Source organism: Haliotis cracherodii, unplaced genomic scaffold (assembly GCF_022045235.1).
Source record: "Haliotis cracherodii isolate W230 unplaced genomic scaffold, xgHalCrac1.p SCAF_18, whole genome shotgun sequence".
NCBI lineage: Eukaryota > Metazoa > Mollusca > Gastropoda > Lepetellida > Haliotidae > Haliotis > Haliotis cracherodii.
Window position 1 is genome coordinate 17,190,373 of NW_027266273.1, and position 20,835 is coordinate 17,211,207.

A 20,835-nucleotide genomic window follows, 5' to 3' on the forward strand; every position below is an offset into this window, starting at 1 on the left:
CCTTTGGTGTATGGTAGGACTTCAAGTAAATGTAACGACATTCCATGAAAGAAGATGACTCAAAAATTCAATACATAGCACTGTTTAAGCGATGTACGGGTACGACCTCCATGAAAAAAGGGTAAGGGAGTATACTCGGACATGCTTCTTTTTTTTAAATTAATCAATTAAAGATCTTCACATTTTAACATATAATACTTTATTTTTGTTGTACATACTGATATATTTATTTATCATATAATGGGTAGGTTTCTCGGCAGGATAAAGCCAACGGATAAAAACGATATCCGTTGGGGTCATATGCGGATAGAGATGCAAATATCAAAGGTCAAGTAGGGCTACTTTCACTGTTTATAAACAAACATGGCGTCGCCCTCGTCATTCGACGATCGAGTCAGAATTAACCACCAGTGTCTAACCGTGACGTAGCTAAGGCATTTTATAAGTTTTGGCAACTTTCGAGATATTTAAATTTCGAAACAATTTTGCGAGGGCACGAGGCCTAGCCAAGCGGGATCAGTAGCCATATCTGTGCTTGTAGACTCTGTGGCTTGAAACCTTCTCCACAAATCAAAATGGTTGGATTCGGCCGAAATATGTTTGAACTGATACCTTGTTTCGATTTGTCGCTGTGTGTACATCTGACTACACTTCTTAACGTTATGAAAGGACAGACCGACTGTCAACAACGTCTGACCGTGGCCGTGACGTCTCATAGACTATGTATTTAGCTCGCCATTTCTCGCTAAATACAATGTTTATTCCTAATGCATGATATTTACCATCCCCAAACACACTCGCGTGATAACCTCTATATATTCAATTGGGAGTGACATCTTAAAATCGAATTATATAGAGATTATTATACGAGCATGCGTGTCGTACAGATTTTACGAAACAAGCGTCAGAATTGTATTTCCCGAGAAGGTAATATACATGAATTCTTACAACAGTTTCGTAAAATCAGTATGACACGCACGCGAGTATAATAAATTCTTTTATTATACACTTCAGTGCGAAAGACTGAGTTTTCCGAAGTTGAGAAAAGTGATATTTTCATTGCAGTGAACACAACACTTGTTATTTCACTGCAGTGATACCCGTGAAGATCCGGGATAGAATAGGTTGATCTTCAGCAACCTATGCTTGTCCTTAGAGGCGACTAACGGGATCGGGTGGTCAGGCTCGCTGACTTGGTTGATGCATGTCATCGTATACCAATTGCGTGGATCAATGCTCATGATGTCAATCACAGGATTGTCTGGTCCAGACCGATCTCATTAAAATCAGATCTTAGTTCTCGCTATCGCTGAACAAAGATCTGAAGACATCCCATTAAGGGTCACGTCAAAACGACCTTTCATCCACCTAATCAGAGCGTTGCTTACCAGATCATGAAAGTGACAGTCGGAATGTGTTTTCTCATCATGCAACCACGAAATATTTAACACAGGGTATTCCGAACGACAGTTACGGGTTTTATGATTATATAAATACAACCTAGGCCATCTATAAGCCATTCCAGAATGTTCTTCTTATGACTTTTTTTTTTTTTTTATGAACCGAGAATACGTCAAAATATGTTTCGAAGCGTAGTCGCCAGTTAGAAACTAGTGTCGTAAAGCTCGAGAAAGCTGCCTTCTGATTGGCGATTTCTTGTCAGTCATTTCATTGGTCGGTCAAAATTGGCGAAAGGTCGTTCTGACGTGACCCGTAATGGGATGTCCTCAGATCTTTGTTTAGCGGTAGCGAAAACTAAGATCTGATTTTAATGAGATTGGGTCCAGACTGGACTATTTACAGACCGCCGTCAAACTGGAATCTTCCTGAGTGCGGCTTTAAACAACAAACAAAACAAAAAATCACTGCAGTGAACATAACACTTGATAATTCATTGCTATGAACATAACACTTTGATGGAACTATTGTGATACAAGAGTGACCTCCCCTCAAATTGTCTCCCCTTATCGTCAGCGCGCGTCTGGTCCGTAGAAAAACTGTTGACTTCCTTTTTACGTTAGTTCCACAATGACAAGGCAAAATAATGACACGTGATCAATTATGGAGTTAATATCGCTTCATGCCGTTTGTTATTCCTTAAAAAATGTTTTGTTACAAAAAGGAAATATCTCAAATAACTAGTCAATCGAGGCTGGTTTTTTCGCAAAGAGCCATTTTTTAACTTGACCAGCGTGTATTCTTTCGCTTCCAACAGCGGTCTCCTAGTTTTCAAGATTATATTTTGTTAAAGTTAAAGTTGATTTTGTATATAATCATATCTAAATGTATGATACCGAATTTACGTGTCCATTATATCTCCCTTTCCCCCGTCACTCGACGAGAGAAACATGATATTTCACTCGACACATGAAACATCCTCCATTTATATTACCCATTATTGCTTAATCCTTTTGAACTCCCGTTTAAAATAATGCATTGATCACGACTACCGTCTTACATCACGACAATATTGTCGAAATAAACACTAAAAAGTAATTGAATAAAGGTTATTAACATATCTGCATATTATGTATTACTACAGGTGCTAGTTATAGTTATAGACATGTATATGCCATACCAAGAATTAGGTCATATATATATATACAGGGTCGTTGCTAAGTGTTATTAATATGATAGCAAACATGTTGCAATGCCTTTTTTAACACTTATAACGCTTATCAAACACATATAACGCTTATCTGACACAGACTAAACGCATACAAGCCCATACAGGATATCTCAAGAGATCAAGGATATCTCACGACGGAAATCACTACAATGAAACCGCAGCACAGTGCTCGACAGACAAGTGGTTGGTTGGTTGGTTGTTTAACGCCTCACTCAGCAATATTCCATCTATGTGACGACGGTCTGTAAATAATCGAGTCTTGACCAGACAATCCAGTGATTGATATCATGAGCATCGATCCACACAATTCAGATCGATAACATGCATCAACCAAGTCAGCGAGCCTGACCACCCGATCCTGTTAGTCGCCTTTTTACGATAAGCATAGTCGCCTTTTACGGCAAGCAAGGGTTGCCGATGACCTATTCTACCCGGATCTTCACGGGTCTACAGACAAGTGCAACATCATTGGGTACCATTATGCCTCTACAGACAAGCGCAACATCATTGGGTACCATTACGCCACAATCAAAAGACATGACTATTCTCTTTGTGATTTTAGCTTTTTAGCTGTTTTATACACCATACACACTGTTTATTACGGTTTACAAAAAGAAAGAATTGGCAGAATGATTTCGGATGATAAATAGAATCTCCCCCTCGTTTCTTCGAATATCTCAAGAATCCTTGATAATTGGGGAAAAATCCTCGACAAGCATCGCGGGTATTTTTAAATTTTATGACCTCGTCTTGAAATAGTTGATCTCGGAAGACACTAGATTCTCTATTTATTTACTGTTATGTTATAGACACGTTGACCTATATATTACCGGTACTTCCCGTATGAAAGTCCCGGGACTAATTACGTCAATAGCACTTTTTCATTTAAAATGTTATCCGAAATTAAGCCCTGGGCCTTATTTCGGAAGCTGACGCTATCTTACCTGAATAGGGGACACCCTTTGCTGAATAAAATTAGAAACTATCATTAAAGAAACTTAAAAAATACAAAACATGAATTTTAACTTTGAAAATTTAATCCACATTAGGATTTGCCTCGTGAAGTGCATCGCCACGTATCAACTTTCGAAGGGAGTAAGTAATTAAACATAAATATTAGGGCTGGGACGGGTAACTCAGGTACCCGGGTCGGGTGGGTACTGGGAAGGACCCGGGTACCTCAGGACTACCCGGACCCGTGGTTATTCTTTCGGACTATGCACCCATTCCTTCTGACTTTTCATATGGTTGAATAAGTTAAGTCAACTTCAGTGTATGCATGACCAGATCATTTGATACATGTATCTAAATACGTTTTGCAAGTAATGTAGTAAAGGTATTCCCAATCGTACATTTTGTATCTCTTGAAACCAACAGTTGGTACCCGGGTAAAATGGTGGGGTGGGGGGGGGGGGGGGGGGGGGGGGGGTACCGGGTTGTAAATGTGGACTCGTCCCAGCCCTAATAAATATCCGAATGTGAGTCCATGAGCCTAAGTATTATTTCCGTTTTTAAGCCTATGGTCGAGCGTAATAACGGAAATAGTCCCGGTAGGGTGTTTCAGTTTCCCTAGATGTGTAACCTTTTTCCTAAATGTTTCTGTTTTAGTTACCTATTTATATTTCTAACATAGTAACAAACTTGTTCCCGTGCAATATGGATCAATATTCACAGGTCAAACCAAGTTCTCTCCCCTTAAACAATGTGACATGTTTGCTCGACAGATGGCAGTGTGAAGAAGAAAGGGGCATGGTCAGGTCATGACGGCAGTAAGTACGACAATAATACCGTATTTTTTTCCTGGACTGTTGTTGTTAAACTTTAATGTTAATTTGGAAGCAATTTAATGTTGTAATTACGACTCGGAGGAGAGCATCAGCATGTCTGATACAAGAGTTCTGTCTGCTGACTCCGGAACTGGGTTTGTGAAATCAAGGTGTGAGCCAGGTTCCTTCGAAGTACAGCTGTGTTGTTTGAGCAAGCTGGTGCAAGGCAGCGTCGAGTCTTCGTGCGTGCACTGTCTCACGTACACAAGCGCGAGTCGTTTTGTCCAAGTGTTACCATTCCCTTGCAAATTTATTTTGACATGTTATAATCGTCTGCAAGTCTATTGAAAGTAATGTGTTGACATATCGACAACGATGTGAAAAAAAGTAACTTGACTGACAATGGGGAAGAATGTTGAGCGTCAGGACATAGGGAATTCAATGTGCAGGCCTATTGATATCATACATTGGTCCACATTGAAATATTAGGTTTTCATTTGTTTTGTTACTCACATAAATGAACTTGTGAATTGAAAATATTTTCTGTTTCGTAAAAAATCAGTTGTTTCCCTAACACGACAAGAAACCATTTTGAGCAGATGAATGTGGAAGTAAGCGACATTACCAGTGCACAGCTTTGAATTGAAATTGTAATGCATAATGCTCGAATTTTGAGGAAAAGGAATGTTATAAAGTTATAGAAAAATGCCCAACATTATATTAGAACATCTAGACAAGGTTTATATAGTATTATATTTGGAAAAAACAACTATTTACTGGGACAGCAGTGCCGCCTAGTGTTGAAGAGAACTAGCTCTCACACATTAGTAACCATCTGAATGAACTGAATATTTTTCTTGGCCTTGTTTGTTTTGTATCATCAGATATGAATATGTAGATATGTCCTGCATATCAATAAACATGATAAACTACTGCTTACAATTTAGGTATGTGTTTGTAGGAGTTGGACATCCTTCCTTTACACACACTTCAGTATGGTCAACACAGGCTGACATCATGGATATAGTGTCTTTTAGTTTTATTATTTATAAATCCTTGGATACCACACCACGTCTCACTTACCCCCTTTGTACAACAGAAAAGGGGATTGGATGGTCTTGCTCTGTGGTCATTGCAACCACGCCGATTACATGTCATTGTGACCCTTGGAGATCCTGGGTAGAAATAGGTCTTCAGCAACCCATGATTGACAAGGGCGACTAGGCTTGTCGTAAGAGGCGACTAACGGGATCCGGTGGTCAGACTCGCTGAAATGGTTGATGCATGTAATTGTATCTCAATTGCGTGAATCCATGTTCATGTTGTCAATCACTAAGTTGTCTGGTCAGACTGGATTATTTACAGATTGCAGATCATATAGCTGCTATATTGCTCAGTGCAGCATTAAACAAGAAACAGACAACAGCGTTAGAAATTGGCACTAGTCCTATAGTCCTTGCCAAACTGCCCAATAGTTAAGGTATCACAAGGACTAGTAGAAATTGGCCCTTTTCAAGGGTTTTGCTATGTGTTTATCTTCATAAGGACAATGGCCGAAAACTGTTAGTTTCTACCGCTGAAACAATCTGTCATTGTACCCTGATGATGGGGGTCAATGCTATAGCACTGGTGTGTCTGGTCCAGATTTTATTATGTACCAACAGCCATTATTTTGACAGAATTTATTTGATTGTGGTCTTGAACAACATTCATTGACTCTCACCCTTAGAATAACACTAAATTAACAAGGTAATATATCTGGTTAATATTCATTCTGCCCACTTTCACATGTTTGCTTCTAAAATATCCCTATTATAATTCAACTGACTTATTTACTCGCCAATGTCGAGACAAATGGACGGATTTGATTTAAGACATTCCAAAAATAAAGAAAAACTTTGTTGAGTACAGTAAAGTACAATTCTAACGAACTCAAAGGGACTACTAATTTTAGTTCGTTATAACCGTAGTTCGTTATAATCATATATACAGCATAACTACAGCAAATAGTCTGGACCAAAAAAGTAAGTTCGTTATATCCGTAGTTTACTGTAATACATTTGACAGTCATGTTTACATGACCTTCCTCCTACACTTAGTGTCCAAAAGCTGTTACTTGTCATGCTTGAAAGCACATGACGTGTGACAAGATGAATGGATTATCAGCTTCTTTATTACATTACAATTGTGATTATAATAAACCCTGATTGCTGCAATTTATTGCTTCACCCTAGCATTGTTGCATGTTTCTTCCATATGTAATCATTTACAGACTGCTCTCGTATACCTGGATTATTTCGTAGCAGAATGCTGAGTATGCCATTACACAACAAACTCGGTTACTGAACTTGCCATATTAAGTCTCCTGCTCCAGTAAGCTCCCCCATCCACCTTCTAGACTAATCTGTACATAATCTGGGGCGGTCGGGTAGCCTAGTGGTTAAAGCGATAGCTCGTCAGGCCGAAGACCCGGGTTCAATTCCCAATGTGGGTACAATGTGTGAAGCCCATTTCTGGTGTCCCCAGCCATGATATTGCTGGAATATTGCTAAAAGCGGCATAAAACCATACTCACTCACTGTACATAATCTTTATAAATGCCCCCAAATAATAACCAAAAAACATACGTGACAGTCTATAATTTCTTGTGTATATAACAGATTTGTGTACAAAAGTGGAAGGGGTAAAAAATTAGCTATTGAATATTATAGAAAATATTTGGTTTCATTGACGCTTGAACTAGGTTTGTTTACTACAGCTTGATCTAAATTTTATTTGTTTGTGGTTTTTCATACCGGTAAGCACCAAAACCCCTTTGTTAATTTTCCAAAGCCTCCAGGGAAGCTTCTCATGCTTATAAGGGCACATACGATACTCATAGACTGATATTTAAGTAATTTTAATAAACCCTCCTTTTTAGCTGAAAACATAGCAGTGTGGAAGGAGTAAATAACGGCCCAGGTGTTGTCACATGTGGCCAAGCCATACTTTGAATCCCCCTTATCAATCCCCAATTATGTTTCTTGGATTGTCAGCACCCAACCCATGCCCATGGGTTTCACCAAAGTGGTAAATGTCTGAGACCTGCATCACTTCGGGCTAGAAAAATAATTCGGTCTAGAATAGGTCTTCAGCAACCCATGCTTGCCGTAAAAGGTGACTATGATTGTCTTAAGAGGCAACTATTGGGATCGTGTGGTCAGGCTTGCTGACTTGGTTAATGGATGTATTCGTATCCCAATTGCGTGGATCAATGTTCGTGATTTCAGTCACTGGATTATCTGGACCAGATTCGATTATTTACAGACCGCCATCATTTAGCTGAAATATTGTTGAGTGCATCATTAAGCAAAACAAAAATCACTTCAGGCTCTGCCGTGTATTATTGAAATACTCTTCAAAGCAGCATTAAACCAAAGTTACTCACTTAGCAACTAAGGGAATACAGTATTGCCATATTTTCACTGCTTTTTCAATATTTTTCTCACTTTTGTATTAGAATAACAAATATATTTCTGGTATCTTGCAACAGTAATCAAAGCATGCTACTTTGCAGAAGGATTGATGTGATAATGAAGTGTTGACAGTTAGGTTTGTTATGTCAAAATCTATTTTGACAGGTAAAGACCCGGGTTAGAATAGGTCTTCAGCTATCCATGCTTACAGTAAGAGGCGACTATGCTTGTCTTTAGAGGCAACAGGCTCACTGACTTTGTTAATACATGTCATTGAATCTCAGTTGCTTGGACCGATGCTCATGTCAATCACTGGATTGTCTGGTCCAGCTCGATTATTCAGACCATCGTCATATGGCTAGAATTGCTGTGTGTGGCGTTAAACAACTAAACAGATTCTTCTGACTGACATTTTACATATACACAAGCAACTTTTTATATTTCATCAAAACAAAACAGGACATGTTGTAGACACTATCAAGTATCGTAAAGCTGTAGGCTACTGTATTTTGAGCATTATAGGGAAAGCGCCTAAAGAAGGACCTCTGTGGTATGGTCCCCATGTCCAGTCAAGGTTTAGACATTCTTGTAGGAGTCATGTGAAACTGAGATCAACTGGAGATGCAGTCTGTGTTAAGAAGATTGAGACTAACTTCCATCATAATATACGTTACATAATATATAGTATATTCAACTGTTTGTATTACGCTCAGTCAAATAAACCTGCATCATATAGAAGCGCTGGAGGGCCAATACGGGTTTAGTGGACCAATAGGGGTTTATTGGGCCAATGAAGGTTTAGTGGGCCAATGAAGGTTTAGTGGGCCAATGCAGGTTTAGTGGGCCAATGCGGGTTTAGTGGGCCAATGCGGGTTTAGTGGACCAATGCAGGTTTAGTGGACCAATGAGGGTTTAGTGGGCCAATACTGCTTTAGTAGACCAATGGGGGTTTAGTGGGCCAATGCAGGTTTAGTGGACCAATGAGGGTTTAGTGGGCCAATACTGCTTTAGTGGACCAATGAGGGTTTAGTGGGCCAATGCGGGTTTAGTGGACCAATGCAGGTTTAGTGGGCCAATACCGGTTTAGTGGGCCAATACTGCTTTAGTGGACCAATGCGGGTTTAGTGGACCAATGCAGGTTTAGTGGACCAATGAGGGTTTAGTGGGCCAACACTGCTTTAGTGGACCAATGCGGGTTTAGTGGACCAATGCGGGTTTAGTGGACCAATGCGGGTTTAGTGGACCAATGAGGGTTTAGTGGACCAATGCGGGTTTAGTGGACCAGTGCGGGTTTAGTGGACCAATGCGGGTTTAGTGGACCAATGAGGGTTTAGTGGACCAATGAGGGTTTAGTGGACCAATGCGGGTTTAGTGGACCAATGCGGGTTTAGTGGGCCAATATTGCTTTAGTGGGCCAATGCAGGTTTAGTGGACCAATGAGGGTTTAGTGGACCAATACCGGTTTAGTGGGCCAATGCGGGTTTAGTGGACCAATGCAGGTTTAGGGACCAATGAGGGTTTAGTGGGCCAATACTGCTTTAGTGGACCAATGCAGGTTTAGTGGACCAATGCGGGTTTAGTGGACCAATGCGGGTTTAGTGGGCCAATACGGGTTTAGTGGACCAATGCAGGTTTAGTGGACCAATGAGGGTTTAGTGGACCAATACCGGTTTAGTGGGCCAATGCGGGTGTAGTGGACCAATGCAGGTTTAGTGGACCAATGAGGGTTTAGTGGTCCAATACTGCTTTAGTGGACCAATGCAGGTTTAGTGGACCAATGCGGGTTTGGTGGACCAATGTGGGTTTAGTGGACCAATGCGGGTTTAGTGGACCAATGAGGGTTTAGTGGACCAATGCGGGTTTAGTGGACCAATGCGGGTTTAGTGGACCAATGCAGGTTTAGTGGACCAATGCGGGTTTAGTGGACCAATGCGGGTTTAGTGGACCATTGAGGGTTTAGTGGACCAGTACAGGATTTGAGCAAGCCAATACAGCTTTTCCACGTGATCGCATTCGTTACATTGAACCAAGGTGATAGCCTGCTGTCATCACACATCATTAGAGTGTGGATCCTGTTTATTTTTACTGTGCCATGTTTGGCTTTTTCTTGAGGTCTTTTGCCCAGTGCTACTTTGAAACACAGCTTAGGTAGTCAAACTGTAAATATGTCATCAAATGGCTGTTTTCATATCAGCTTTTATTGGTCCTCGGTCAGACATATTTGCCCTCAACAGGTTGTATTGCATTGCCTCTGGGCAATAAATTCTGCCTCTGGGCAATAAATTCTGCCTCTGGGCAATAAATTCTGCCTCTGGCCAAAAAATTCTGCCTCTGGCCAATATGACAGACCTTAGACCTATAACAAGGCTGATATGTAAACAGCAATATGATAACATAAAATTATCAAATTTGGTTTTGAATGACGTGATCAGCCTGGATGGCCAATTGGCTTGAGTCCTGATAGGTTCTGGTTGTGCGGTCACTAGCCCTTTTAGCTAGTGCACCAATTCCCAGCTGCCTTACACTGCTTGATGTTGCTACAGTATTGAAAGAGTCTCATCTCACTATCTCACCTTTATTTCCTGTGTTCATCTTGCAGTCATCTGTGAAGTGGTAGTCGAAAGCAACCATGTCATCCGATTCTGCCCCCAGCAGTCGTACTCTGCGCAGTAGAGACCCCTGGGGCGACAAGAAGAGGCCAAAGCGAACACAGCCACTCCGTAAAAGCAGTTAATATATTTTGTAACATTTAAGAATACTTTTTGAGTGAACTGCTGTTGTATTAGGTTGGGTTTATATTACCCTTAGGTATATATACTGCTCCACTTTTGATAAGGATAATATATTTAAGCATTCTGTTTAAACATACACTTGACACATTATGAGAATCAGTTTTGTGTATCATGGAAAATAAAAAATATCCCTACCAAAAGTGGTGTAGTATAGATTGGCATCTGTCCTGCTGGGATTTCACATTAAAATGCTATGCTGCTCGTAAGAGGTGACCAAATGGATCGGGTGATCAGACTTGGTTGATTGCTGTTCGCGTATCCCAAGAGAGTGGATCGTTACTCAAAATTTCAATCACTAGATTGCCTGTCCAACTCCATTATTCACAGGTGGCCATCATGGCTGGAATATTGCTGATTGCAGCATTAAACAACAAACAAATATAGATCTGCATCTCATGCTAGTTGTAAGAGCCGACCAAAATGAAGACCCGGTGGATACAATGTGTGGAATTTGTGTAGGAAACGGTTAAGTGTATGTCAATAGTCCTGGTATCAGTCACAGTTCATCGCTGTGACCATTCCAGTCATGGGCCCACTTGCACAAAGCGATCTTAGCACTAAGATTATCTTAACTCCCATACTTTAACATAAGCTTACAATAGTCTTAGCGCTAAGATCATTTTGTGCAAGTGGGCCCAGGACAGGCTAAATAGTGTGGCAATCCTACCTGACAATGGAATCATATCTACATTAGTCATGGGTTGCTGATCTCAGACTCATCTCCACATGGGGCAAATCTTTCATTGTTCCGCCGTTTCCAGACAGTGATTCAGTGATGTACAATGGTGAATAGTGGTGACTACAAAATAATTCAAGTGACATAAAGCCAGTCACTCACTCACTCATCATTCTCGTACTTACATCTTTGTTCAGACATCTGTCAGGACAATCCTGTGACCCTTTGACATTGGTCGAACTATTATCAGCAGCAAAGCAGGGCTTCATGTAGAACTGCCCAGACTCCAAGATTCGTCCCCAAGTATGCAGCATCTGTTAGTAGATATTCCGATTTGGAATAAAAAACATCCCAATTAATGTCAATATAGTTATTAATATTACTAGATTCCGAGTCATCAGTGCCCCATGCCCATTCTGTATCAGAAGAGGTCATCAGTACCCTACAATCATCATCTAGTTGGGATTCTGTGACTGAATACGTCATCATGATCCCCCAAAATCATACATACAATCACATTCTCAGTCTTACTGATCAGTTATCATGGTAATATTTCATTTTGTTAGGGGGGCACGGGTGGCCCAGTCGTCTAAGGGGCCGTAATTCGCACTGCAGAGTTGCGTCCCTTGGACACACCATAAACCTATGATTGTGGGTTCGAATCCCGGTTTGCCCCGATTATGTTTCTAGGTTTGTCAGCACCATACCCCCCATGCTCGTGGGTTTCACCAAAGTGGTAAACGTCTGAGACCTCAATCACTTTGGTCTTTCCTCCCACATTAAGCTGACACTCTGTGATATAACTGGAATATTGTTAAAAGCGGTGTTAAACCCAACTCACTCACTCACTCATTTGGATGGGTTCAAGTTTTGAACCCAACTGTTACCTGCTCCTATGAGTCTGTTTCTTCACATTCAGAAAGGGGGAATGAATGGCCCAGTCGTCTGTGCCGCAATTCGCTGTGCAGAGTTGCATCCCTTGAGCATGCCAGAAACCTATCATCATGGGTTTGAATCCCGGTTGACCCTGATCAGTTTCTAGGTTTGTCAGCACCATACCCATGCAAGTGGGTTTCACCAAAGTGGGAGACGCCTGGAACCTGCATCACTCCGGGCATTCCTCATCAGCTGACATGCTGTGAAATAACTGGAATTCTGTTCAAATCAGCATTTAGCCCAAATCACTTACTCTCACATCGAGAAAAGATTTGACATGAGTGACATTTGCTGTAGAAGAATGACAGTAGATTTATGTTTTCTATGATTTCTGTTCCAGCAAGAACTGTGACATCCACGAAAGACAATATGAGCTCAATGATGTCTTCAGGGGAAAATCGTGGTCGATTCCGATCCAAGTTGACGGACACATTGAAACTCAAACTTATAGCACAACACCCACGCAATGCAAACCACAAGAAAACAACAGCTAAGCCTGTTGTTCCAAAGCCAATTGTGAAAAAGAAAAGTCCCCCGAAACCCCCTGTCCTGGTGACTCAAGTGAAAACAGACTTGGAAATTCCTAGCGTGGCGCCGGTGATGCCTGTCAATGGATTATCGGTTGTGAATAATCACCATATACCCAAATCATACATATTACACATTAGTAACCTACCGGTGGATATTACTAAGGAGCAACTTGAAGACCATTTCAGGAAGACAGGTCAGTAAATGTGTAACCACAGTAACATGGCATCAAAGTTCTTGATAGTTCATATTTTGGGATAAGTTTAAAATTTGTCAACTTTACAATAAATGGTACATTTCTATACTTATCCTATCTCAAATGCTACATGCCCACCCATCTATTCCCGCATCTATAGCCTAGTATTATAATCCAGAAAGAGAATGAGTTGGCTGGGGAAACCAGTGTTCAGCATGTGTGGTCAACAAGCAAAAAAAGCATGCATGACCCAGATTGCTGGGAGTTGACCATGGCGATGATGGATGTGTTTGGATGAATTGTTTTTGAGAAGCTGGAAACCTTTGTTTGGGCATGTTTTCCACTAAGGATCGAAAGAAGGAAGAGAAATACACAGTTTGAGATAGTGTGAGATAGGATGATTATTATCATGATTATAATAAACAATGTTAAATTTACAATTTTGGATAATGATGCCATGCCACTCAGAAAAGACTGGAAGCGTAACATATCCACAAGAATCACTGCATGGCTTCATGCTTTTGCATTGGAACTCCTCGATTGTATTCTTTTTTGAGATACATATCTCAGATAGGCCTGCCTGCTCACTCATGAGAAATTAGAAGCCTTGATGCTGATTGGCTGATGAGAAAGTTCACCTGATGCGACCTCCAATGGGAGTATGATCAGGTCTTAATGCATAGAGGAATCATAATGAAGTAAAAGATCTGATTTCATTAAGATCGAAATTAAATGTACATTTCTGTCTCACCGGTTTCAGTGTTTTCACAGCATACACAAGCTTAGACCAGCTTAGACCAAATATTTTGTTTGCAGGGGTCAAAATTCCATGTATTTTGATGACAATGGCACAGTTCAAATCGCAATGGCACAATTATAAGGACCCACTTATAAATGTTTTTAGACAACAGTACCTTGTGACAATGGTTGTTAATTGAAGCCAGTGATTAATGTACTTTCGCTCAAGTAAACATGACAGACACATGGAACGTTATGAAGATGTGAACGGTATGATGCACAAAATAGCATTGGGTGTTAGCAATCTCAATTAAGAGGAAGGGAGCACTTTTTCTAAAACATGACTATTCATTGTCTAGCCTTAGTGAAAAGACATTCACAGAATTAGCAGATGTTTTCTTCTAGGTGGCACACTAAAATTCAAAAGGGCACACTGACACATCTGACCCTTGAGGATCCGGGGTAGAATAGGTCTTCAGCAACCCATGCTTGCTGTAAAAGGCGACTATGCTTGTCGTAAGACGCGACTAATGCGAACGGGTGGTCAGACTCACTGACTTGGTTGATGCATGTCATCGTATCCCAAATGCGTGGTTCGATGCTCATGATGTCAATCACTGGATTGTCTGGTCCAGACTTGATTATTTACGGGGGCACAGGTGGCCCAGTCGTCTAAGGCGCCACGATTCGCTGTGCAGAGTTGCCCGCCAGAAACCTATGATTGTGGGTTCGAATCCCGGTTCGCCCCGATTATGTTTCTAGGTTTGTCAGCACCATACCCGTGCTCGTGGGTTTCACTGAAGTGGTAAACGTCAGAGACCTGCAGAGACTTCGGGCTTTCCTCCCACATTAAGCTGACACGCCGTGATATAACTGGAATACTGTTAAAAGCGGCATTAAACCCAACTCACTCACTCACTTGATTATTTACAGAACGCCATCCTTTAGCTGGAATGTTGCTTCGTGCTGCGTTAAACAACAAATAAACACCACTGACACATCTTTATGAGTGCCTTGTGACACACTTATTAATACATGCATTTATATCCCACGTTTGATATGAACAAGATTTTCCAAAAAAAAGGTCTTGTATACTTTCATCCTATGAACTTGATGGCAGTGACCTCTGATCATGCAAATGGTATATTCGAATAAAGGATCAGATTTATTTTAAATGAGATATATTTCTAGCTTCATTGAAATATGTACTGGTTTCATAGATAATTAGAACGACAAAGATAATTGTATATTTTATCAGTTTAGATCAACCTTTAATGTTCTGTTTTTGCAGGTGGTGTAAAGAGTACACGTATTCCAAAGGAGAAAGGAACAGAGAAGGGGCGTGGCTATGCTTATATGGAGTTTAAGGACAGAATAAGCCATGGGGTAATATATTAATTAGACTGACATTTAGTCCCAGAAATAGTTATCTTATTTAAAAATATATATCTACAAAATAAAAAAAAATGTTATGCAAATTGAGGTCTTTGAGAGGCATTTAGAAGTGATACACACAATCCTTAAAGGAAGCGAATATATAGGTTTCAACCTCTTTATTATGAGGAGGACAACATTTCGGAGTATATGCTTACTCCTTCATCAGGTGAATGAATGCCATGAGGCACAGAGCATATATATGTACATGTAAGGACAACAAAATTAATAAGATAACAAAAGGTGAATAACAAAGGGTAGAAACTAACAAGGGAAGCCAACAGATGATTGGCTGTGATAGGAGATTAGCAACAGACAATGGAAGCCAACACTTTACAGTAATTAGCGCTGATAGTATGGAAGCCAGCATTTATGTATCATAGATAAGTTATAGGTAATGGGCAAACTGGAGGCCGGGGTAATTAGCACTGATAGGTGAAAAAATGGACATAGCAAGGGGCAAATTGAAGCCAGCTAGGAAGTCAGCAACAATCAAAGCAATAAGTCCCAAGCCTCTTGGGTTGCACACACCACTTTCGCCCCTTTCGGAAACACATTAAATGGCCTGGCCGGGCCCGTGTGCGAAATAGGCGAAGTAAGTAAGTAAGTAAGTATTCATTCACCTGATGAAGGAGTAAGCATATACACTGTGTTCCTTATAATAAAGAAGTTGACATCCATATATTCTCTTCCTTATGCAAATTGAGCTCAGAACATTGCATAATTTCAGGAGCTGAGGCAATCTAGACTTGTCCATTCATTCCAGACTTGACTTTGACGCCTTTTTTAATTTATTCTGGGAGACTGACTTTGTTTGAATTGATAATACAAATCAATATTAAGATCAGAGTTAATCCAATCTTACTGATACCTAAGAAAATTATGATAGTCGTTATCATGTCTATATGTATATTGGCATTTAGAAGTTGGATGTAAACATGACAATGAGAATTATTATGGATAACAACGTCTTTTTTATCCATACCCATAGTGTTTCGGGGCTGCCTGTTGCCTCTTCATTCGCCTGATGAAAGGGCAAGAAGTAACCCTGAAACATTGGGTATGTTTTGTGAAACAGAAATTGTTTTCCATAATAATACTCACTGTCAATGAAAAGGATGTTCAATATCATCACTGTCATGATTGTCTAATTTTATTTCGTTGGTAGGTTCCACATGTTGGAACGAGTTCACGAATGTTCAGCTAGTAAAATTCTATACAGTTCACCTGGCTGTTGACACATTACAAATTTTACAAAGATTTATTTTCATTGAAATATTTATGTGTTACATCATCGAGCAATGAGAGTAATGTATTGCCCAACAGATGACTTTATTGCTTGTCAAAACTGGCGACCAAGTTGAATCAGGTGGTCAGACTCGATGACATGGTTGATGTGACGTCGTACCCTGGCAGAGTGCGATGTTGTCCATAACAACCACTGATTTGCCGGTGGTTTGATCCCCGGCCAGGTCATACGTTCAAAGATGGTACTTGTTGTTGTGCTGCCTGGTGCTTGACATTAGTGGGTTAAAACAAGGACAGGTTGGCTCGGAGCGTCTGAGTGGGGTATCCATGTTAAACTGTGGCATGGTATCTCAGTGGGCAAGCACTATGAAGCCAGCGTTAGTTCGGACTAATACAAGCAGGCACATGCATACATGCGCATTGCAATATAAGTACAATAATTTTGGAGGTGAGGTTAAGCCTCACCTCACCTCACCTCACCTCACCTCACCTCACCTCACCTCACCTCACCTCACCTCACCTCACCTCACCTCACCTCACCTCACCTCACCTCACAGCAGCAGGCTTCCTGACATAACTATTGAAGACACACAAACTGTCTCGGGTTTCTTTTCTAAAGGATAAGTATATATTTCAGATTGCTCTGCGTCTACACCAGACCAAGTTAGCAGGTCGGAGAATCAATGTGGAGTTCACACCATTAGCAGGGAAGAAGAAAGACAAACTGAAACGGAGACTGCAAGCCCTCTCACGACCTAAAGCATCCCCCGAGAAAACATGATCATCAACAATCGTTCACATCATTTACCATCGTTGCTGTGTGGTCATTCTGAAACCATTGTCTATACCAGATGCCTTCAGCGGAGAATCTGGGTAGCTGTCTGTCAGTGTTTATGTTGTTATATTATTGGTTAGATTATGTTTCATTTGTTACAAACAGGATAGTTTGTGTTAGAATCGTTTAGTTGTTAATGCAATGGGTCAATGAAAACAATGGGGACCTAGAAAATCCCTCAGAATCCATTCACATAGGAGCTACATAGTCTTTAAGAATTTCACGATGTTAAACAGTTATTTTGATCCCGTTCTATCAATATTTGATTTGTGATATAGACACTCAGCCAAGCCAGTATCCAAGGGAGATAACCGAGTGGTAATTGAATTACCTCCCTTTAGTCGCACCTGCTTTACAGATGGGTGACAGACAGCTACACAGATGGGTTTCATGCAGTCATGTTGGGTATTTCATTAATTCCCATAAACATTGTAAATGTACTGATATTTTGTAAATATCAGTTTTTATGTAAATATTATTTGATGTCTTTATAAAATTTGATATTTATGGTCACTGAGTCTGTTGGTAGTAAATATTCATATTTTGCAACAATCATTGATATTGTCTGTTACTACTGCAGTAGACCTAAACATTAGAACAATCTCAATGAAATCAGATCTTTTACTCTGTGTGTGTAGACCTGATGACACCTAACAGCTGGAGGGTCACGTCAGTTCTTTTTTACCACCAAATATGCAAGGGATACGTGGGGTTTTAAGACAATAAGATTTCAATTTTCATGGGTTGCTGAAGGCCTGTTCTACCCTGGATCTTCACGGGTCTGCAATCCTAAGGAAGCCCCCTTGAATCAACCTCCTATGGCGGTGTTATAAGGACTTCATGAAGAGAGGTACCGTATTGGAGGAAAAGATCTGATTTTATGAACAGATTGAAATTAGATGTGCATTTCAGTCTCGTTTCAGTTCTTTCACAAAGCTTAGACCAAATACTATGTTTGATATGAATTGGATATTTTTGAAAATTACCTTTTTATGTTTCAGTTCAATACTAGAAGCCTTGATTTCAAAATATTTGATGTTATGTGTTATTAATTTATATCATGTTGTTTGTTGCAAAGATATTTAAAACTAAAACAAGTTTTGACTATGTTTAAACTATAAATACAAATCTGATGTGTTAAGATTTATGAAAAACTCACTATTTATATACCTGCTTTACAACATGCTGTAAATTGCTGTTTCTGTGTAAATAATATAAGACTATTTATGAAACTGTCCATCGTAGGTCAACTATTTCGATGTTATTCTCATGCTTTGGAGTGTTTGACAGTGTAGGTCACTAGTTGTTCAGTTTAACAAGCTTTCATGATTCACTTGAATGGTCACTTATGTGTGGGGTAAAATCTATTGAAGTTTTCAGATATATGAAGTTGCTTAAGCAACAAAAAACATTAAACATGTTACTACTGTTCAGGTCAATATGGAACGTGAGTCCTCAAATAGTATGATTTCAGTTTCTTTTACAAATCTTTAAGCAAGAATATATTCATCCAATATTAAGTAGACGCTTTTTTCAAATGCCAGTGTGTTGTTTTGTGAGGACATATGTACATTAGCAATGTATGGAAATATCTATCTGATTAAGATGCAATTCTGTGTGAAGTTTTTGGCCCATCTCTGTTGGTTCATACACTCACTTTGGTGACTATGGGATGTCTACAGTGAATTGTCCCAAAACTTTACTCCATGGCTTACCTTATCACATATGTCTGGGTGGCAAAGGTAATAAAGACTTGGGATGAACATGGATATTTGGATACAGTGCTGATATTTCAAGATACATGCGACAAGGCAAGTGGTCAGTCTCTTACTGCACTGCTGCAATTCGCTATGCAGAGTTGCATCCCTTAGGTATCCCAGACTGCTATGATTTTGGGTTCAAATTTGAAATTTGCCCGTTTTTTTATTGTTGGTTTTTCAGCACCATACTTGTGCTTTTGGTTTTCAACTTAGTGGTAGAGTTCTAAGACCTACACAACTTTGAGGTTTCTCCAAACACATATCGGCTGACAGAAAAGTATTTAATGAAAGGTGAGAAATGAATATTGGTTATTTCTCAACACACCAGAGGAATTAACCCCATCCATCTGTCATGCCACCATATATCTGAAAAACGGTTAAAGCAGTGTTAAACCCCACCCTGATTTGAAAGACATGTAATTCTCAACAGACTGAACCTCTTACTACAGACCATTAAATCCTGTGCCACCTGCACTGGTGTAGCAATACAATACTAGCTATGACATTGGAGACCCATCCCCACTTCTCCAAGGTGTTGCAATTCGTTGTGCAGTGTTGCATCACTGAGGCACTCCAGAGTCTGTTCGTTGGTTCAAAACCCAGATTCTGCCCGATTGTTTCTTGGTTGCTCGTGGGCTTCATCAAAGTGGTAAACATCACTTTTGACTTTACCACCACATCAAGCTGACACTCCTGCCTATAAATGTAATACTGTTTAAAACAGCCTTCAACCCAACTCAATACCATGTGGTCATATTTTATGCTCTCTCTGAAATTTGAGGGCAGATACTGCTAATAATGAATTAAGTTGCCACAGATTACAACATTTGTGTACATTTAGTGGGGAATATTTGAAATGTATCATGTACATGCTGGTGCATGTAACTCTGCCATGATAATGCAGCATGGTGATTTGTTCATTCATGACATGTGCTTTCCCTTGAGAACTATTTTAGCATGTGAAGAGCCTGGTAAAAGTGATTACTTCAATGTTGTCCTGCTTCTCACAAGTAGTGTTCAGAGCCAGAGACTGAACTAGCATTAACATTCAAGCTGTTTATTCATCTGACGTGTGGGTATCGGCAGTTGGGAGAATTACATCAGTCATCATGTTAATGTTAAATCTGTCATGTTGCCTGAATAAAATTGTGAAATAACCAAGCTCCTTTTTTTTTCTCAGTCACTTATACTAGGGATGACAAGTCGGAGAGAGCATCTGCCTGGAGGAGGTAGGGTGGTGGTTCGGACCCAGATCCTAACAAAAGATGTTGAAATATGGTACTTGTTACCACTGGAACTCGTTATTGGTCAGTAAATATAAGAATATATACCCCTATATATAAGTACTTTACTTACATATAGGGGGTATATATTTTTATTTACTGACCAATAACGAGTTCCTGTGCTTGTTACCCTGCCTGGTTTTTTTAAATTCTTTTGAGTAGTATATATAGATACTCTGGACCCGTTCGCGGCCAGTACCTCAACTTTGTTTTGAGTTAGGGGGCACGGGGGGCACGGGGGGCCCAGTCGTCTAAGGAGCCGCAATTCGCTGTGAGTTGTGTCTCTTGGGCACGCCAGAAACCTGTGATTGTGGGTTCGAATCCCGGTTCGCCCCGATTTCTTTTCTAGGTTTGTCAGCACCATACCCGTGCTCGTGGGTTTCACCGAAGTGGTAAACTTCTGAGACCTGCATCACCTCGGGCTTTCCTCCCACATTAAGCTGACACGCCTTGATATAACTGTAATACTGTTAAAAGCGGTGTTAAACCCAACTCACTCACACTCGTTTTGAGTTGTATTCGAACAGCGCGATGTCAGACATGACCGAAAACTAAAGTT

The 20,835-nt window shown here is 40.2% G+C and overlaps 1 protein-coding gene across 2 annotated transcripts; it reads left to right on the plus strand.

The window, feature by feature from the left end:
- The first annotated feature begins 4,355 nt into the window (after positions 1-4,355).
- Positions 4,356-20,146, plus strand: LOC139465819 (uncharacterized). Of its 2 annotated transcripts, none has more exons than XM_071247753.1 (5): positions 4,356-4,398; positions 10,450-10,579; positions 12,595-12,978; positions 15,008-15,102; positions 17,036-20,146. In XM_071247753.1, exons 2-5 carry the CDS (start codon positions 10,480-10,482, stop codon positions 17,177-17,179), a joined length of 723 nt encoding a protein of 240 aa, XP_071103854.1. In that variant the 5' UTR covers positions 4,356-4,398; positions 10,450-10,479; the 3' UTR covers positions 17,180-20,146. The 2 variants fall into 2 exon arrangements, with proteins under 2 accessions (XP_071103854.1, XP_071103855.1); XM_071247754.1 differs by having other exon boundaries at positions 10,450-10,570.
- Positions 20,147-20,835: the final 689 nt, after the last annotated feature.

Excerpts from the sequence above, each read along its gene's own strand:
- LOC139465819 (XM_071247753.1), top strand. The coding sequence starts at position 10,480 with ATGTCATCCGATTCTGCCCCCAGCAGTCGTACTCTGCGCAGTAGAGAC. Across the intron at positions 12,979-15,007 it reads AGACCATTTCAGGAAGACAG|GTGGTGTAAAGAGTACACGT; the intron begins GTCAGTAAATGT and ends CTGTTTTTGCAG. Across the intron at positions 15,103-17,035 it reads AGGACAGAATAAGCCATGGG|ATTGCTCTGCGTCTACACCA; the intron begins GTAATATATTAA and ends TATATATTTCAG.